The 18,204-nt window shown below is 39.2% G+C and overlaps 1 protein-coding gene across 7 annotated transcripts in view; it reads right to left on the bottom strand.

The window, feature by feature from the left end:
* Positions 1-1,086: 1,086 nt before the first annotated feature.
* Positions 1,087-18,204, bottom strand: part of AP4E1 (adaptor related protein complex 4 subunit epsilon 1) — a 112,910-nt gene continuing 95,792 nt past the window's right edge. For all 7 annotated transcript variants that reach the window (XM_077127872.1, XM_077127873.1, XM_077127874.1 and 4 more), the window contains one exon: positions 1,087-18,139. In XM_077127872.1, the coding sequence (XP_076983987.1) occupies positions 17,979-18,139 (161 nt within the window). In that variant the 3' untranslated portion in view covers positions 1,087-17,978. The remainder of the gene's footprint in view (positions 18,140-18,204) is intronic.

Below are 18,204 nucleotides of genomic sequence, written 5' to 3'. Positions count from 1 at the left end.
TTTTCCTATCTGCCTGTAAGTGCTCCATTTAGTATTTCTTGTACAGCCAGTCTCTTAGTCACAAACTCTTTCAGTGTCTTTTTGTCTGAGGATATTTTAAACTCTCCCTCTTTTTTTAGCATGGGCAAGCACAGGGAATCGAACCCGGGTCTCTGGCATAGCAGGCAAGAACTCTGCCTGCTGAGCCATCCTGGCCCACTCCCTCATTTTTGAAAGACAATTTTGCCAGATATAGAATTCTTGGTTGGCAGTTTTTCTCTTTCAGAATCTTAAATATATCATACTACTGCCTTCTCACCCTCCATGATTTATGCTGAAAAATCCACACATAGTCTTATTGAGCTTCCCTTGAATGTGATGGATCACTTTCCTCTCTCCTTTTTCAGAATTCTCTCTTTGTCTTTCATATTTGACAATCTGATTAGTGTCTTGGTATAGGTCTATTTGGATCTGTTCTGTTTGGGGTATGCTGCGCTTCTTGGATCTGTAATTTTATGTCTCTCGTAAGAGATGGGAAATTTTCAGTGATTATTTTCTCTGTTATTCTTTCTGCCCCTTTTCTCTTCTCTTCTCCTTACGGGACATCTATAACATGTATATTCATGTGCTTCATGTTGTCATTTTCCTGAGACCCTGCTCACATTTTTACATTATTTTCCCTATTTGTTCTTTTGTGTGTAGGATTTCAGATGTCCCATAAATTTTGATATGTTGTGTTTTCATTTCTAGTTCACTAATCATGTCTTCTGTCTCTTCAAATCTGCTGTCGTAAGTCTCCATTGTGTTTTTCATCTCTTCTATTGTACTTTTTTATTCTCGTAAGTTCTGCCACTTGTTTTTTTGAGTTTTCAAGTTTCTTCTTTGTGGTTACCAAATTATCTTCTTTATCTCCTTCATCTCTTTTACCTTATCTCCCCTCAATCTGGCATGTTTGATTTGATTTTTCACTTGATTTGACATGTTTGATTTTATTTTTCATTTGATTTGGCATGTTTGATTGAACATTAATTAGTTGTTTCAACTCCTGTATCTTCATTCTGGAGGTCGTTTTCACTCCTTTATCTAGGGTTTTCTTGTTGGTTGGCCTTTTTTTTTTTTTGGTGTTGAATTCAATTTATTCTAAATCTCTAGCACAGCTTCTACTTAGCTGTTCAGAATTTTTCAGCTCTTATTTTCCTGGTTCTTGCCCTGCCTTAATGGAACCTTTTTTTTTTTTGGATGGTCTCCCCAAATATCATCCACCCCAGTCTGTATTCCCAGACAAGTCAGGCCCAAGTCTCAGGAGGAGGATGTAATCAGTATTACATTTGCCTGGGGACGAAATCCAGCAGAATGCTGTGAAACCTCTAGATTCTGTGCTTTTCCTATTCTTCCCAGCAGGTGGTGTTTGTCAGCCTACAACTCTTCACTGGCATTAAGTGGCATGGTGCCTTTAATTCTTAACTGACCCTGTCCTTGCCAGGGGTTGGTGGAAACCGAGGCTGACATAGAAGTTGTTCAGGGCTTAGTCCCTGGGGTCTGAATTCTCTGAGGGCAGCTACTTGAGCTGGGCCTTGTCCCCCCTTTCCCTGGGGAAGATAAGCCCTTCAGGGAATTAACTCCTTCACTTGACTTGTTACTTTGACTCTCAGACCTATTTTAACTGTCCCCTTGCCTGGATCAGGGCTGACAATTGAAAATGCCTGAGGTTTTCTTTAATGAGCTACTTAGAATAGTTTTTGTTTGGTTGGTTTTTAAATCCCTTTTCAGAGCCCCTAGGGTTCGCCCGTCAAGAGCTGGAGTTGGTAGCTGGCTCTATGTGCTGTGGAGTAAGTACGGTCCTTTTCCAGTATTCTGAACAGGGCCAACTCCAAAAGTCTGTTTTTTTGTTTTTGTTTTTCCCATCAGCCCCGCCTCCTGTCTGCAGGGGGAAACCTCAGGATTCTGTCCCTGCTTGCTCTAAATTTATTTGTGCTTGGAGTTCATATTCAGCAGACAAAATCTGTAAATTAAAACCACATTTGGAGCTTGGCTGGGCTGCCCTCCCTTGCTCCTGGAAAAGGCCTTTCCTTTTCCCACAGGGAAGTTCTTCTGACTGAGCCTGCAGTGCCAGTGGGGAAGGGGTATCAGCCTCCGGCTTTTGGGGGCTTTGCTCACAGTTCTACGGTGTGATCTCAGCCCTTCCATCTGTTACATACTGGTGTATGTTCTGTGTCTGGTCACAGATGCCCTCATACAGTTGTTCCATGAAATTCCAGGTTATTTACTAGCTGCTCTGAACTAAGCTCCACACCTCCCTACGCTGCCCATCTTGCCCTATCCCTGTATCATTTCTTTAAACACTCAGACAAAAGAGACCTGGAGCTCATCTCTGACCCTAATGAGGCCCCCACTTTGACACTGAGTTACAAGAACTTTTCTTATAGTGTCTCTTTCCCTATCTCCCACCCCTGCCACCACATTACTGGGCAACCTTGCTCAACTTTTTGGAATAACTCATACTGTCCAGGAGGCTATGGGCAGGGTGGAGCTATTGGCACAACAGGAGGGGTATTCCCATCCAGACTCACAGTTCCAGACTTATCAGGCCTGGCCACCCTACAGGGGACCACATGGCCACTCCATGGAGGGCTCTCCACCACCTCCTACCTGCATATCAAAACCTCATCCCCCTACCCCTGGGAGATGTGACTACTGAAACAATTCTTATTGAACAACTACACTGAATGGTGGCACATTTTACTCTTACTTTCCCTTCCTTAGGTATTGATGCTTTAAAGTGTCACCTAAACATGATCAAATCCTTGGCTTTCTTGGTGGGCCATGCCACATGGGAACCTGTTAAATAGTCCCTGCCAATAAAGGTGGTAAGCATGCCACAGTATCACCTGAAATAAAGTACTGGGGGACTTTGGCCTGTGGTCCAAGATCTCCTAAAAGAGGAAGTCATTACACTTTTCATCTCCTCAGAAAATAGCCCTGTTTGGCTAATTCTTAAAGCCTCCACCAATAAACCATCAATTATAGAAACTTTAGTATATTCATCCTAAGTGTAAAAGCTCCTATTTAAAAAAAAAATGCAATTCAATGGAGATATATTCACATACCATATAATCATCCAAAGTGTACAATCAGTGATTCACAGTATCATCATATAGTTGTGCACTCATCACCACAATAAATTTTTGAACATTTTCATTACTCCAAAAATTAAAACAAAAAAAGAAAACCCAGAACATTCCCCCCCCCATTATTTCTTTACTTTTATTTCCTTATTCATCTGTCCATGCATTGGATAAAGGGAGTGTCAGTCACAAGGTTTTCATAATCACATGGTCACAACATAAAAGCTAAATAGTTATACCATCATCTTCAATAATCAAGGCCACTGGATTACAGTTCAATAGTTTCAGATATTTTCTTCTAGTTATTCTACTAGACTAAAGAGGGATATCTATGTAATGTATAAAACTAACCTCCAGAATGACCTCTCGACTCTATTTCAAATCTCACAGCCACTGAAACCTTGTTTAATTTCTCTTCCCCTTTTTGGTCAAGAAGGGTTTCTCAATTCCATGATGCCAGGTGCAGGCTCATCCCTGGGAATCATGTCCCAAGTTGCCAGGGAGATTTACACCCCTGGGAGTCTTGTCCCAGGGAGGAAGGGCAGTGAGTTCACCTGAAGAGTTAGCTTAGACAGAGAGGCCATAACTGAGCAACAAAAGAAGTTCTCTGGGTGTGAGTTGTAGGCATAATCATAAGTAAGCTTACCTTCTCCTTTGAAGGAGTAAGTTTCATAAGAGCAAGCCCCAAGATCCAGGGCTTGGCCTATTAAAATGTTAGTCCCCAGCGCTTGCGAGAATATCAGGAATTCTCCAGCTGAGGAAGTTTAATATTTCCATAGTCTCCCCTAGTCGCTCAGAGGGTCTTTGCAAATGTTTTTTTTAATTTTTTGCCCAGATTAATCTGGGATATATCAGGTCATCACACTAATCTGTACAAACCAACAAGATCTCACTCCCTACTTCAAGGTTCCATGTAATTATGGTGTTTGAATAAACTGACAATATAGGTTAAATTAGATAGTGTGCCACAGTAAATAAAAATTTTGCACCATATGAACATTTCTTCTTTGGTCTCACACAGAAGTTAAAGTTTAAAACTTTATCTTTTAGTCTGATTTACCTTCATCCTAACTAGGTCAGCTTCACTCCTATAAAACTCCTGTTCTTAACATCATCTAATAGAAGACACACAAAGGAAAACAGGTGATTGCTGTGACTTTCTTGGCTGAAAGGTTTTACTAAGCATCATACCTAAAGAATCCCAACCTCTGCTCCCAAGATTTTGACAAATTGTCATTAAAGACTGCTAAATACTGGTACTATATAGATGACATCCTGTGGCAGCATTACCATTTTACATAATACAGACCACTGGAGGGCTGAGGCATACCAGCCAGCCTCAAACCTCACTTACCTAACACAACTCTTTAGGGTTCACACACTTGACAGTGCTGGAAATGGTTCAGTTAGCTTTCCAGGATGCTCTGAGCTGCCAGTTGCCCAATCTCCAAATCTTCACTGATTCTTGGGCTCATGGTAGCCAATGGGCTGGCAGTGTGGTCAGACCGATGGAAACAGAATAATTTTTTCATACAATAAAGGCCCTTGTGGGGTGGGGGCTCCACATTTAGAAACAGCTTGCAGCCTCACCTTTCCCTATGACACATTTCCACACACACTTGACTCACCACACTGGGATCACTCTTTTATGATACTACTGATAAGCTGTCTAAAATTCATTCCTGTACCACTTATCTAGTAGGTTCCTTGGAAACTGCCACTCACACCCCACCAAACTTCCCCTACCAACTGGTGATCTGGACCTGCAGCACCTCAGGGCTCAGAGACCCCTCTGCCTGGTGGAGTAAACACATGAAAAGGAACAGCCCCTACGCCCATCACTGGCCAGAGTAGTTACTGAAGTACTGAAGTTTGTGACTTGTGCTCCAAACACTGGCATCCCATAGATCACATTCCACAGAAGGGATAAATCCTTTTCCCACTGCCATAATAATTACATAGGATCACTTCCCATTACTGTCGTAACTTCGAGGTATGCCTTGACTATGATCGACTCATACCAACCTCATGTTGGCCTTCCCCCTGCAACATGTAACTGGGGAAGCCACAATTCATGGTCTCATCAATTGTACCCTAATTCCTTTTGGATCTCTTCATATTGTCACCTCAGATCTGGGAAAGTACTTTCATTTCTCATACATGCAACAGTGAGCACTCAAACAAGAATTCATTTAAAATTTTCACTTGCCCTACCACCCTCAGGTAGAATTTGTTCAGAAACACAACTGCCTCCTCATACAACTATTACTTAAATTACTGAAAGGAAAATGAATACCAAAATGAGTTAAACGTTTGCCTCAAGCTTTAATATTCCTCAGTTTCAAGCCAGTGAATTTCCATATGCTCTATACAAATTACCACCTTAAAAAAAAAGCCTCCTAAAATACCTCTATTAGTCCTCAAAGTAAACCCAGTCCACCTTAGGGACATGATGACTACTTTCTCAACAAATCTATAAATAACACTTCTCCCTTTCACTTTAATTTCTCAATTGTCTTGCCACAATACAGAGTGGCAATCCAATTAGGGATGAATAGTGAAATGAAATCCCCTGGTAATTGATGGCTCAAGAGGCCCACCCGAGATGTTCATGTTTAGACACACCCACCCAAAAAGGTAACATTCCCAGCTCCAGAAACCTAACCAGAATAACCAAGATATAAAGGAGGGACACTAAACCCTAGTTCTCCCAGTTCTTTATAGAAAGTAGAAATTATAGCTGTACGCTGGAGCAGAGGTACTGTGTGGGTTACAATATGAGGTGAAAACAACTCCACCTTGTGGAGGTTAGCCAAATCCAGAAATGACAACATCAAGCCCAAGTGAAACATGAGAGTTTGTCACACATACCCAAATGGGGCCCCCTCTATACTCATTATCAACACAACAGCACTGGACTGGGAGCTACAGAGGGATTTAAAACCCAACACCTCTTGCTCTCATTTAAGCATCCAGCCAATTAAATCAAACATCATTCATTGCAGCAATTACTCCCCCTAGCCAACTGCAGATGTAATCAGCAACAGATGAGCTTCACATGCCATTGGCTCATGCCCACAGCAACAGAACTAGGCACCTTCACCTGGCCAAGTTGACACCTGAACCTAACTACTACAAAGGTGAACAGTGTTTGTGTGTTGGCTGGAGGTTTTGACCAACAGGAGTCATGGTGGATTTGTAGGATAATAAATAAGATGGATAAGTCCTTGGTGGAGGGTGAGGGAAAGCGTTGTATGATGTTAATCCTCTATATGGTGCATTTTTTCAAGCATTGTCCAGATTCCCACAGGGTTTGTGTGCATTTCAGGGTGGTGGTGCAATTACTTACAGTTTGGCAATACTGTAATTCCAGAGAAGTGGAATTCAAGGGGCTTATATTGGCAAAGGCAACTCTGAAGCTGTTGTTGGGTACCTGGGTTCAGAGTAGGAATTGGAATAGTGGGAAACAAGTGAGGGGTGTCTGGAAAAAGCATGTCCTGGGGATTACAGTCTCTGTTATTGGTGACCCCATAGTGAGGGGCTTTGGCATCTTCATAGATAAGCTGTTAGGCTGGGATGATATTGTCTGAGGTGGTCAGCCTGCTGAGGGGGTAACCTTCCCAAATGGCTATCCACTAGGGAAAGATGAGGGCCAGAAGATTCTTGTGCTGCACAGGCCAGGATATGTTTGCAAAAGACCCTGTAGTTGCTGGACTCACAAATCTCCATTAGGATACTGGGATAATCAATCAGGAATACGTTTATTGAATTTCTGGACTGCTTTTCAGTGGGTAATTTGGGACAGTTCCATCCAGAAAACATACGATATCTAAGTGCATTTATAAGCTGCATTGATGGTGGCCTGGTGTATTAATTGACGTATAATCCAGGGTTGTTCCTGCCAAAACATCAGAAGTAGCTTACTGAAACATAGGGTTTGTTAACAGTGGAGTCTAAGATGGGGGCAGGCATATATTGTCAGACTATGGCTACCTTACTGGACAGTATTTGGATTGCTGTGGGTCCGTAGACTGTGTTGCCTAGGCATCAATGCCATTATATCCATTTTTCTAAAAATAAAGTTTCCTTATGACTGGTTCTTTATCCACACCTGTTGGCATGCTGACCTGAGATAATGTATTATAGCTTGCAGCATGGCTGGTTGGTCCAATTTTGGGGACAGTTTTGGGCCCCCTGTGTTTGATTGTTGCAGATTCTACTATTATGGTTGAGCTCACTGTGTCTGCCAGCAACTCGAAAACCTCACCCAGACTTAAGAAGAATATGAGGCATAACCAGAGTGAGTGAGTACGTTTTACCAGCTTTGGTCATGTGCCTTCACAGTTTGAGATAGTTGGCTAGGGGGAGTAATTGCTGCAATGAATGATGTTTGATTTAATTGGCTGGATGCTTAAATGAGAGAGCTCAAAGAAACACAGCCCCAAAGCAGCTCAGCCCAGGCCTTTGGAGATATAGAAAGGAATCACCCTAGGGAAAGCTGTTGGAACCCAGAAGCCCATAGAGAAGGCCAGCAGAGATCGCCCTGTGCCTTCCAGTGTAAGAGAGAACCTCAGATGAAAGATAGCTGCCTTTCCTCTGAAAAACTACATGTTTTTAACTAAATAAATCTCCTTCTATTAAAAGCCAATACATCTCTGATGGGTTGAATTCTGGCAGCTTTGGCTGACTAGAACAACCTTTAACATCTTTCATAACACAAATAGCCAATATATCCAACCCTAACACCCTTGTTGCTAAGGCATACAAGGTTGATTGAAGTGAATTAAAATAAAATAGGGCTTTTCACATGGTCAGGCTGCCTTATCATCTCTGACCCTGACCTTAATAACATAAGGACTTTTGTGTTGTCATGCCTCAGCATTTTGGATCCTATTTTTAGGTCCCTCATACAAGATGAACAGCCTCTACCTTTCCTCCCTTCCATCTACCCAGTTTGTTTCCTAGTGAAAGTCAAATACAAACTTCCCAATCCCCACTCTTGATTGACCAACTGCTAAAGCTTCACCCATATAACACTATAAAGACATAGTCCCCAGGTCCACTGTAAACCTTTACTACCTACCTGCCTCCCTGACTGAGCCTGTACTCCAGGATCTGTGTGATCCTGCGAGGTATGCCACTCCCCTCTGCGCAAGGGCCTGTGAGTACCAATCAACTTTTTTCATACATCTGGTGTCACTTATCCTTGATAAACCTTACTGTCCATATAAAGATCTCTACAACACACTTAGTTTTGGGGACAGAAATGGCTAAGAAATGGGAATATGTTCCAAGAAATACAATTCTATGTATGTTATTTTTTAAAAGACCAGGCAATCAATTTAAAGCCTTGTTTTATCCAAAATTTTGTTGAGAAAAGCTTTTTTGTTTTGTTTATTTACTTACCTTATTGATTCACCAATATAATAACACCAATTTTTGATGAATAAATTAATATTTTTTAAATTATAGAGTTTACATTTTTTTAAAGCCTCGTTCATTCTCAGAATGTCTTAGTTTTTGACAATAAACTGTATGGTTACCCTATTTAGAGAAAAGTAGTCCAGAGTAACTGTAAATAGCTCCTTTCTACACTTGCCCAAATGCGGAGGAACCAAGACACTTGACAATCTTAACGAAGAGACTGTCATGTCTGAACACCTGTGAGGATGAACGGGATCCCGCAGTTACCTGTCCCCATCCCCACCTGCCCTCTCTTCCTTCCAGGAAGTATCATCAGAATAGTTCCTCCAAACTGGGAGGGAACTCCTGAAGGGCAAGTATCTAGCACTGTGACTGACCTCCAAAAGGTGTTTAAAAAAACATGAAAGGAAGGAAGAGACGGAGAAAGATTTCCTCAGCTTATCTGCCACATACTCTGTTCCTGCAGCTCCAACTCCTGAGAGCGTGTCCTCCTTTGTTCCCTAGTGTGGAGCTCAGAGAAAATCGTGGAAAGCCTGGCATGATAACTAGCACTTGACCCCTCGCCTCTTTAGACTTCTGGAACAGCGGGACTCTGTTCCCCTAGACCAGACAGTAAAGCGCATCTTGGCCTCACAGCTAGCCTGACACAGCCTCAGACCTAGTCTCAAAGAGCCGGCCCTGCCCCAGGGTCTGGACGCCCATTCCCTGAATTCCTGGGCTCCTAGAGATCTGAGCTTGCTCCCAGCACTCTGTACAGGACTTGGAGGTTTGATTATTCTACACAATGCCTTGTTGGAAGCCAATCATGGCATACTGGCTGGGAATTTAATACTCAGAGGATCTCAAGTCCATGTGGCTAAAATTTGGAAAGACGTTTCACATATATAAATAAAAGTTAATTTCAAACATTACATTTCTTCCATTAAAATGTACATATATATTACGTATGCTGGATTTATCTGATAGTCGCTCATTTTGGGCGATGGTTGTTCTTATACAACACAATAAAAACCAGCTGTGAATGATCAGCACTGATTAACTTGTTGAAAAGTTTTCCTCTGGCTTTACAACTACCTGCTTTAATTAAATAAAATAATCACAGTGTTATTTTTGTGACCCAACTACCAAACTAATGTGAAATAAATTGCTCAATTTTAATTTAGGCTAGCTGGACTTTCAGCATTCAGAATGACTTAAAACCTGCAAGTAACAACAACAAAAAAGCACATATCTCTCCAGTAGAAAAAGAACCCTCCTTGTGACAGGCTGTGACTTGTCAATCTGCTGCTCACAGAAGTTATGGCAGAGTTCCCAAAGGGCCAGCTGCTCTTCAGCAAAGCCAAGAGGTGTGGAGACAAAAAAAAAGGAAAAATGAAATACTAAAAAAGGCAGAAGATATTCAGGGAGGATCATAAAGTCCCAGTTATGTGAATCTATGGCTGGATATCTAGGTGACCTAAAGCAAGTCACTCAAACTCTCTGTACTTCAGTTCCCTCAAAAATAAAATAGGAAAATAGTACCTGTTACAGATTAAGTCTGAGAGGTGTTTAGAATGACTTCTGACCCAATGGTACCCAATAAGTGTGTTTCTTGTTGTGATGAGAAACTACTTTTCCTTGGAGGCATTTTGAATTTAATTAGAGGTAGAGAGTCATGTGGACAGTAGGCAAATCAAATGGAGACATAAGTCTGAGATATACTTGTAATCCACAGGTTGGGAACCTAATATGAGGGAAGCTGATGGTTATAAACTAATTATATACTACTTAAGACAGAGAAGCAAACAGGTTTGATTTTGAGTGGCAACTCAGTCAAAAAGTAGTAGGAAGGATTCTGAAGCAGAGTCTCAAATCCAGGGGTAGAGGTGATGTAATAGATCGCAATGTCTCTCATGGTTTCAGAAAAGGAAGTGATGGCACATGTGCCATTTCTGATATTCTATGTATAAAGGACAAACTTGCAATGACTTTTGTAGCCAAATTCAGAAGAGCAAGTCAGACAATAATAGCTCTTAAACCAAGAAGTAATTTAGTTGAGAATCACTTCATTTAAAAATTTGTCTAACAAAGGAAAATATCCTTACTGATAAGATCTATGGTGTTATAGGACCTTTTAAGGTAGGAGTATTCAACTTCTGACTTGCATGCCTAACTTGAAATCTGAAGAGGTAGGGAAGAGAGTAGAGCAAAAATTTCCAACACTTAAGTTTGATGTCCATACAAGGAAGTTTTATTTAAGAAACAACAATCTTCCCCTATTCCAACTCCCTAAAATACTACTTTTATGCAAACATTCAAATCACCATAATCCAAAGTTCACAGCATTCTCCCACAAAAAGCATTTCCAAACCACAATGCCGGGAAGAGTTCAGTTCAGACTGGCCTCTGCTCCAGCAAAGCCCTCTGCTCTATGCCCTCATAGCCTATCTCACTGTCTCCTTGATGTAAATCTTAAGAAGTGTTATTCTGATGGGAAGATTTAAGAGTTCCTCTCCTACTTTATTCAGCCCTCTTAACCAACACTTAGCTGATACAATACGGGGTTCTTCCTTTGAATGCTAATTGCACCCCTAATTGCAGCTGCCTGAAACAGTCAAAATTAATCTATAGTGGGGGATGGGGGAAAGTCAGAACAATAGTTGTCTTGGGGTAGACACAGGAATTGACTAGGGAGGAAAAAGGGGAACTACTGGGATAATGGAAATGTTTCATTGCCTGTCAGCTTGTAAGTTATATGGATGCATCCATTTGATGAAGTTAAGTAGCCAGGATTATATATTTCGATAAATGCAAATAAAAAGAACTATAAAAAATAACCTAGTGGATGAGGGGAGTATAGATGACACAGAATGGCAGAATGTTGCAATTGTTAAAACTACGTGATGGTACCTAGGGTCATTATGCTATTATTTATTTTGTACATGTTTGAAAATTTTTGTAATAAATAAAAAAATTATTGAAGCTTAGATATTTCTGGTTAAACTGCTTTTACTCATGTTGGCAAGCCATCATCGGAAGTGAAAATGACATCCAATGTCCCAATCATCTTCAACAAAATAAATCCATCAAAGAAACATCAGAGAAACTATACTTTCTGAGAAACTCAGAATTACTAATAGGCGATTCTGGCAAATGGTTTATTCTGCAAAATACCCATCTCTTCATACTCGGTGAGAGTTTGCTAAGGCCCATTATCTCTACATTCTGGTTCTCTTCTGCTTCACCTGTAAAAACCCAGGTTCTTCTGGCTTCTAAGATACACTTATTCTATGTCTATAGATGAAGACTGGTCCAATATTTGGGGTTAAATCAATTTTCGTTTTCCAGAAAACTCACAAAAAAAGTCCTATTTAACCTATTAACCCAATCAACCATTAATCAATTAACTAAGCTGGGAAAAAATAAATTCTTATACCTCAGTATCTGTCACCAATGAGGACCAGTTTGTTCCAGCCAATGGATTTCACCTTAACTCCATTAGATTATGTGGTATCAATTCAGACCAAACTCCTCCCTTGAATATATATGCTTTGTCACCATTCCTTAAATGTCCAGGTCATTCTTTCTACTTGTCCCATGATTATAAGAGGTGGAGATGTACAATTAAATGGATTTCTAAGCACTTTTTTCTCACTGAAATGCAAATAACCTCTTGGCTTCAGTCTCTATCCAGACTCTATCAGGGAAAAACTTTCTGAGGTCAACTGTTTAGAGGCATTGGTAGTTTAATGTTTGGGGGAAGGAAAAGTATTTATTCACTTAGTAAAATAATTTAAAATGACTAAAGGAAATTGATTCCCTTTCTTGGAAAGAAGCCCACAGTCTAGCTGCAACCACTTAAAGGTCTATTTTTTCAGCATTAACGGTGCTTCAGAAAATTCATGGTGTATGATATTATTTGCACGTTCCCCATACCCACCCCCATTGTTTCTGTATTCAGGCCATTCTCCTTAAGTTCTCAGGGTTCTCTGGGACTCACCTTTTGGGTGCCCTGCTTCCTTAGATTCATGTATCTACCATAAAAAAGTGCCCTTGTTTACAATTGCAAAGAGATGGAAACAGCCAAAATCTCCATCAACAGAAGAGTGGCTAAACAAACTGTGGTATATACATACGATGGAATATTATGCAGCTTTAAGACAAGATAAACTTATGAACCATGTAATAACATGGATGGACCTAGAGAATATTATGCTGAGTGAGTCTAGCCAAAAACTAAAGGACAAATACTGTATGGTCCCACTAATGTGAACGGACATTCGAGAATAAACTTGAAATATGTCATTGGTAACAGAGTTCAGCAGGAGTTAGAAACAGGGTAAGACAATGGGTAATTGAAGCTGAAGGGATACAGACTGTGCAACAGGACTAGATACAAAAACTCAAAAATGGACAGCACAATAATACCTAATTGTAAAGTAATCATGTTAAAATACTGAATGAAGCTGCATCTGAGCTATAGGGTTTTTTTTGTTTTTGTTTGCTTGTTGGTTTGTTTGTTGTTGTTGTTTTTTACTATTATTACTACTTTTATTTCTTTTCTTTATATTAACATTTTATATCTTTTTCTGTTGTGTTGCTAGTTCCTCTAAACCGATGCAAATGTACTAAGAAACAATGATCATGCATCTATGTGATGATGTTAAGAATTACTGAGTGCATATGTAGAATGGTATGATTTCTAAATGTTGTGTTAATTTCTTTTTTTTTTCTTTCCGTTAATAAAAAAATAAAAAAATAAAAAATAAAAAAATAAAAAAAAGTGCCCTTGTGCTACATATGAAACACATTTCCTTATAAGTAACTCAAACTTTCCTACTTTATCCCAGACACCCTTTTCTTCCCAGCTTTCCTGATACTGTTGACCTAATATTTAGCTGTCCCTGGCCTTTATAGCACTACTCAGTTTTCTAAAGAAATAGGTGATATTATTTAGCCAGTAAGTCTCCCTTATCATATCCATTAGCTTCCCATCTTTAGCTTGCTTATCAAATGTCTACTGCTTCCTGCTCTAGAACAACTTCTTTTATGGACATATACCATAATACAGAAAAGTCCACCCCACCCCACCCCAACCCAAGTAATTACTATCTAATCACATTATATTTGCAGAAAGTATCTTTTAATTGGCATGGCATGTTCTTATAAGACTTAAGACTTCAGGCTGGTGGAGGTCTCATAACTTCCTCTCTTCCATCTGGTACAAACTCTGTAAGCTATTTTCATTGGAACCCCTTTCTGAAAGCTGACATAGCTATAAACCAGACTAGATTCTTTTCTTTACTTCTGGAAGAGCCACAGGATAAAATTTATTTATAAAATCAATTCCTGGATATTATCTGGTCCCAGATTACTTATTTTAAGTAGATAGGTCTCTCTAGTCATTTGTTCAATAAACTGAGTGCCTATTATGAACCAGACAGAAAGCATGTAAAATATACATAGTTTCTAAACATAAAAAGCTCAGGCTTTCAATATGGTACATATAAATAAGTAACAATTATACGATCATTAACCCTCACCCATCTGACTGCAGGCTCCCTTCAATAGCTTTCTTTTTAATTTTTGTTCAATTCGGTGGGCATGCTGCATTTTAAACCTCCTTTTCCTTCAGTCCCCCAAAGACAGGACTTTGAGTTTCAGTTTTTCCTGCAATACATTATAGTCAACAAGAGGCATAAACTAGTGGGATTAAACTCCATTTCTGTCTGGCATCGATTTTTGGATATATAACGCAGAGATGGCCAGGGGACTGTTTCTTTGGTTACTAAATTTCCAATTAATTTACCTTGTGTTTTGCCATCTTGGGGCGTCTACAAGAATAGGGCATTTCAGAAACAGAGCATTATGCTTCGAATGCTCTCATCTGTCATTCCAATCAGGAGATATGGAAAGGCTTCCTGAGGACTAATCCATACTCTAACTTGTCTGAATCTCACCAAGTTCTCTCTGAACATTGTACAAAGGACTAGCTATACCTTTACTTTTATCCAGTTAGACCAGATTCTTTGGGGCCATAATGAGTACATTATTCTTTTTATCCTGTTCCAATCGCTTCTGCCCTTTTTCAGCTAATGCCTATCAAATTACTAATTAAATAGTATTACTTAGTATTCAGCTATTTAGATAATAAATAATAGACCAAAAAACAGATCATTTTGTATTTACTACATATTTAATTGAACTTTTCCAAATAACAGAATTCAACTTCAAAATAAGGAAATGCTTATTAATATTCACTTGTATTTTTCCCTCCTAAAATCTGAACACAGCAAAACACCTTAAAGCCACATGAATAGGGTTCAGTGCATTTTCAGTGGCTTACAATCATGAGACAAACACCACATCTATCCATGAAAATATGACAGCTCAATATTTTAAAATATTAATGACATGAAATTACAAAGGAAAAAAAAATACTGCACTTTTACCACAATTGTTTTGGTAGCTGAGAGGAGAGTATTGTTTAAAATAATGCTCCTGTGCAGAGCATATATGCTGTGCTTGGCATGCCTGGCACATTAGCACTTGGTAATTGCTCAGCTTCCATCTGCAGTTTCTCTGGCAGGATCCTTTATGTGGGCCCACTTTCCCCTGAGCCTCTGATCTGTCTGCCCTCACAGGGACTATCCCACAGGCAGAATAACACTTCTCTCTCTGCCTACCCATAAGGCTTCCCTTTATTCTTCTCGGGATTCGCACTTGCTGCCATCTCCATTCTCAGCAAGATGCTGGGCACAGAACTAAGACAGGTTAGCATCCCCACCATAGCTCACGCCCTAGATGTTGCCCCTTCACCTAACACACAAATTACGATAAGATAAAGACAATAGTCTATACCCAAAAAAATTCTCTCTACTTTATAGGCATTATTTCCTACAATGCAAAAAAGGTCGGTGATGCCTGATTTAGAATTTAAAACATTCAGTGAGTTTAGGCAGAATATAAACTGAAGTTCCTTAAAATCTATCTTTTCTATTACTTGTTTCTTAAAAAAAATTTTTTATTGTGAAAATAACATATATACAAAAAAGTAATAAACTTCAAAGCATACTGCAACAATTAAGTTATAGAACAGATTTCAGAGTTTGTATGGGTTACAGTTCCACAATTTTAGGATATTCCTTCTAGCTGTTCCATGAAACTTGAGACTAAAAGATATATCAATATAATGATTCAGCAGTCATACTCATTTGTTTAATCCTATCTTCTCTGTTATAATCCCAATTTCTCCTTTGATCTCCCAATCTTTAGGGGTATTTGGGCTATGCCCATTCTAAATTGTTCATGTTGGAAAGGGTTGCTGATAATATGGGGTAGGGGGATGGAACTAGTTGATGTTCTGGAGTGGCTGGCCCCTCTGGGTTTCAGGACTTAACTGGCCTAGGAACCCCTTTGGAGGTTGTAGGTTTCTGAAAAGTAATCATAGTACATGGAACCTTTGTAGAATCTCAGAGAGAACCCTACGTATTCTTTAGAGTTGGGAATATATTACCTGCTTTTTTAATCATAAAAATACAAAAGCCCATAAACATTCTACTAAACATTTCAGTAGAAACCCTGTCACCCTACTTTTCTAGGTTTAGAAAGAACACAATGACACCATGAACCATTATGTTCCCAGTCCTAAACCTCCCACTCCACATCTCCCATCATCAGATAGCTCTATTGGCCAAGCATGTCTCTCATGACAACTGCTGCTGTCACTCATAAACACACCCTGTAACAAAGCAGCAAAGCAGTAACAACAGCTTGTTGTAATCTCTCCCAGTTAGCTGCCCATACAATCTGCTGGACATCTTACACCCACTGCTCCACACTTACTCAGCCTCAATGACCATACAAAAACATGGAAATAAGAACATAAAACACTGGAGCACCAACAACTTTAACACAATGCTGCATTCCCTTGCAAAGAGAGAAGGGATTTCCTCTTAAGAGTAACAGCAGAATCAGGTAAAGGGAGGAGAAGACCTGCTGAGAAAGGTAAGGATAAAGAGGAAGCTGTTGAAGCTACCACACCAGTGTCTACCACACCCCCTGAAGTCAGCACATTCCCTTCACTGCTGGGAATTTGAGGATAAATCTGATTTTCTGTTCAAAAGAAAGAAGCTATTATAAAATGCAGGAAATTCCAGTCATTTACCATTGTTCCTATAACAAGGTTTTACTATGCTTTTAACAGAATGAAATTAACAAGATGTTACATTTTTAAAAATGAGTAACAAAATTAATCAAGAAAAAATACTGCTTTTGTTTTGGGGGAGGAACACTCCAGACACAAATGACTAATGAAATTTATCAACTCTGGAGAAACCTCTTAGCATCTTTATCAACTATTAATGAGATAATCTAAAAACAGAATTCCTTACCAAGGTGGTAAACAGTACCAATTAATTAGTATTAACTTCAATGACTTAAAACGGTATTACCTGAAGTCTCCATGGTGAAATATAAGAAAAAGTGACATCATAAATATTTCCACAGCACCATAAAATTTTATAAAATACTATTTCAGCTTTACCATTAATGTATAATCCCAGTATTCTGGTCCAACATTCATTTTAGGACCCTTCTTTTACTGATAATAATTCACAGAGGACATATAGTCACATTATTATAAATTGAAAATGACATATTTTACTGTAGAACCTACATGGTATACTTAGACAGTTACCACTTTTGCTATATCCTTTGAGTACTAGTGGATTCAACGTCCAGGAATGATGATTTCGCCATGTATACTCTAATCCTGAATTTAAATTGGCCAAAGGACCTAAGTGGTAGCTGACTAAGATATGTGCCATAATTAAAAAGTCCTTTTATATCTGTTTGCTTTGGTACTGTCAATGCTCTTAGGGGTTGTTTTTATATGATAATGTTTTATAAATGGCTCTGAGTTTTTAAAATAAGAATACAGTGATTCTGTTAACGTGTGCTATGCCAATTCAGTACGATACTGATCTAGTCAAAATATCATTGAAAGAATTGGCTTGCCTACCAAAAAGCATACACTGCATTCCAAAGCCAAATATGAATTAGGTTTGGGATTATTAATTTAATGTCCCTCATCCATTAATGAAGAGTACTGAGACTTGGCTTTACTATAGATCAGCTATACTAAATTAAACTTGCTAGAAAATTATTTATAACAAAATAATTATTTTCAGTCCCTCTAACACTAAGTGAAATATAAACCATTGCAGATTATAACATTAGCTTAGGTCACTTTTTTGGGACCCAAACATACTGTACAATCCTGAGTAAAGGTTAGGAATAGACTTTCTTGGGGATCTTTTAACCAGGCATCATAAAGAAAACACAAAACACAATTTCTAATAATCCCCTTTTTCATTAGAAGTACCATGAGTTCTTTTAACTTTGGTAAAAAAAAACTTTATCTATGTAAACCTTTTATTTTGCTGGAGTAAAATGTAAGCAGAGCTTTTGCTAGGATCCCTCTATCACCTTTTGACATTGATACAATAAATAGTCGGGAAGAGCAGAGCAGGAGGATCTGAACCATAGGGCTAATACATCAGCATGAACTCGGAAATGCAGCAGGCAAGGGATGGATGGAAGCAGTTGACAGGCCAACAGCCCTTCATTGCCTGCAACAAAATGAAAATTAAAAGTTCTTTAATATTCTGAGCAATACACTCATCTGAAAGATACT

Source organism: Tamandua tetradactyla, chromosome 14 (genome assembly GCF_023851605.1).
Source record: "Tamandua tetradactyla isolate mTamTet1 chromosome 14, mTamTet1.pri, whole genome shotgun sequence".
NCBI lineage: Eukaryota > Metazoa > Chordata > Mammalia > Pilosa > Myrmecophagidae > Tamandua > Tamandua tetradactyla.
This window is presented reverse-complemented; position numbering and strand designations above follow the sequence as displayed.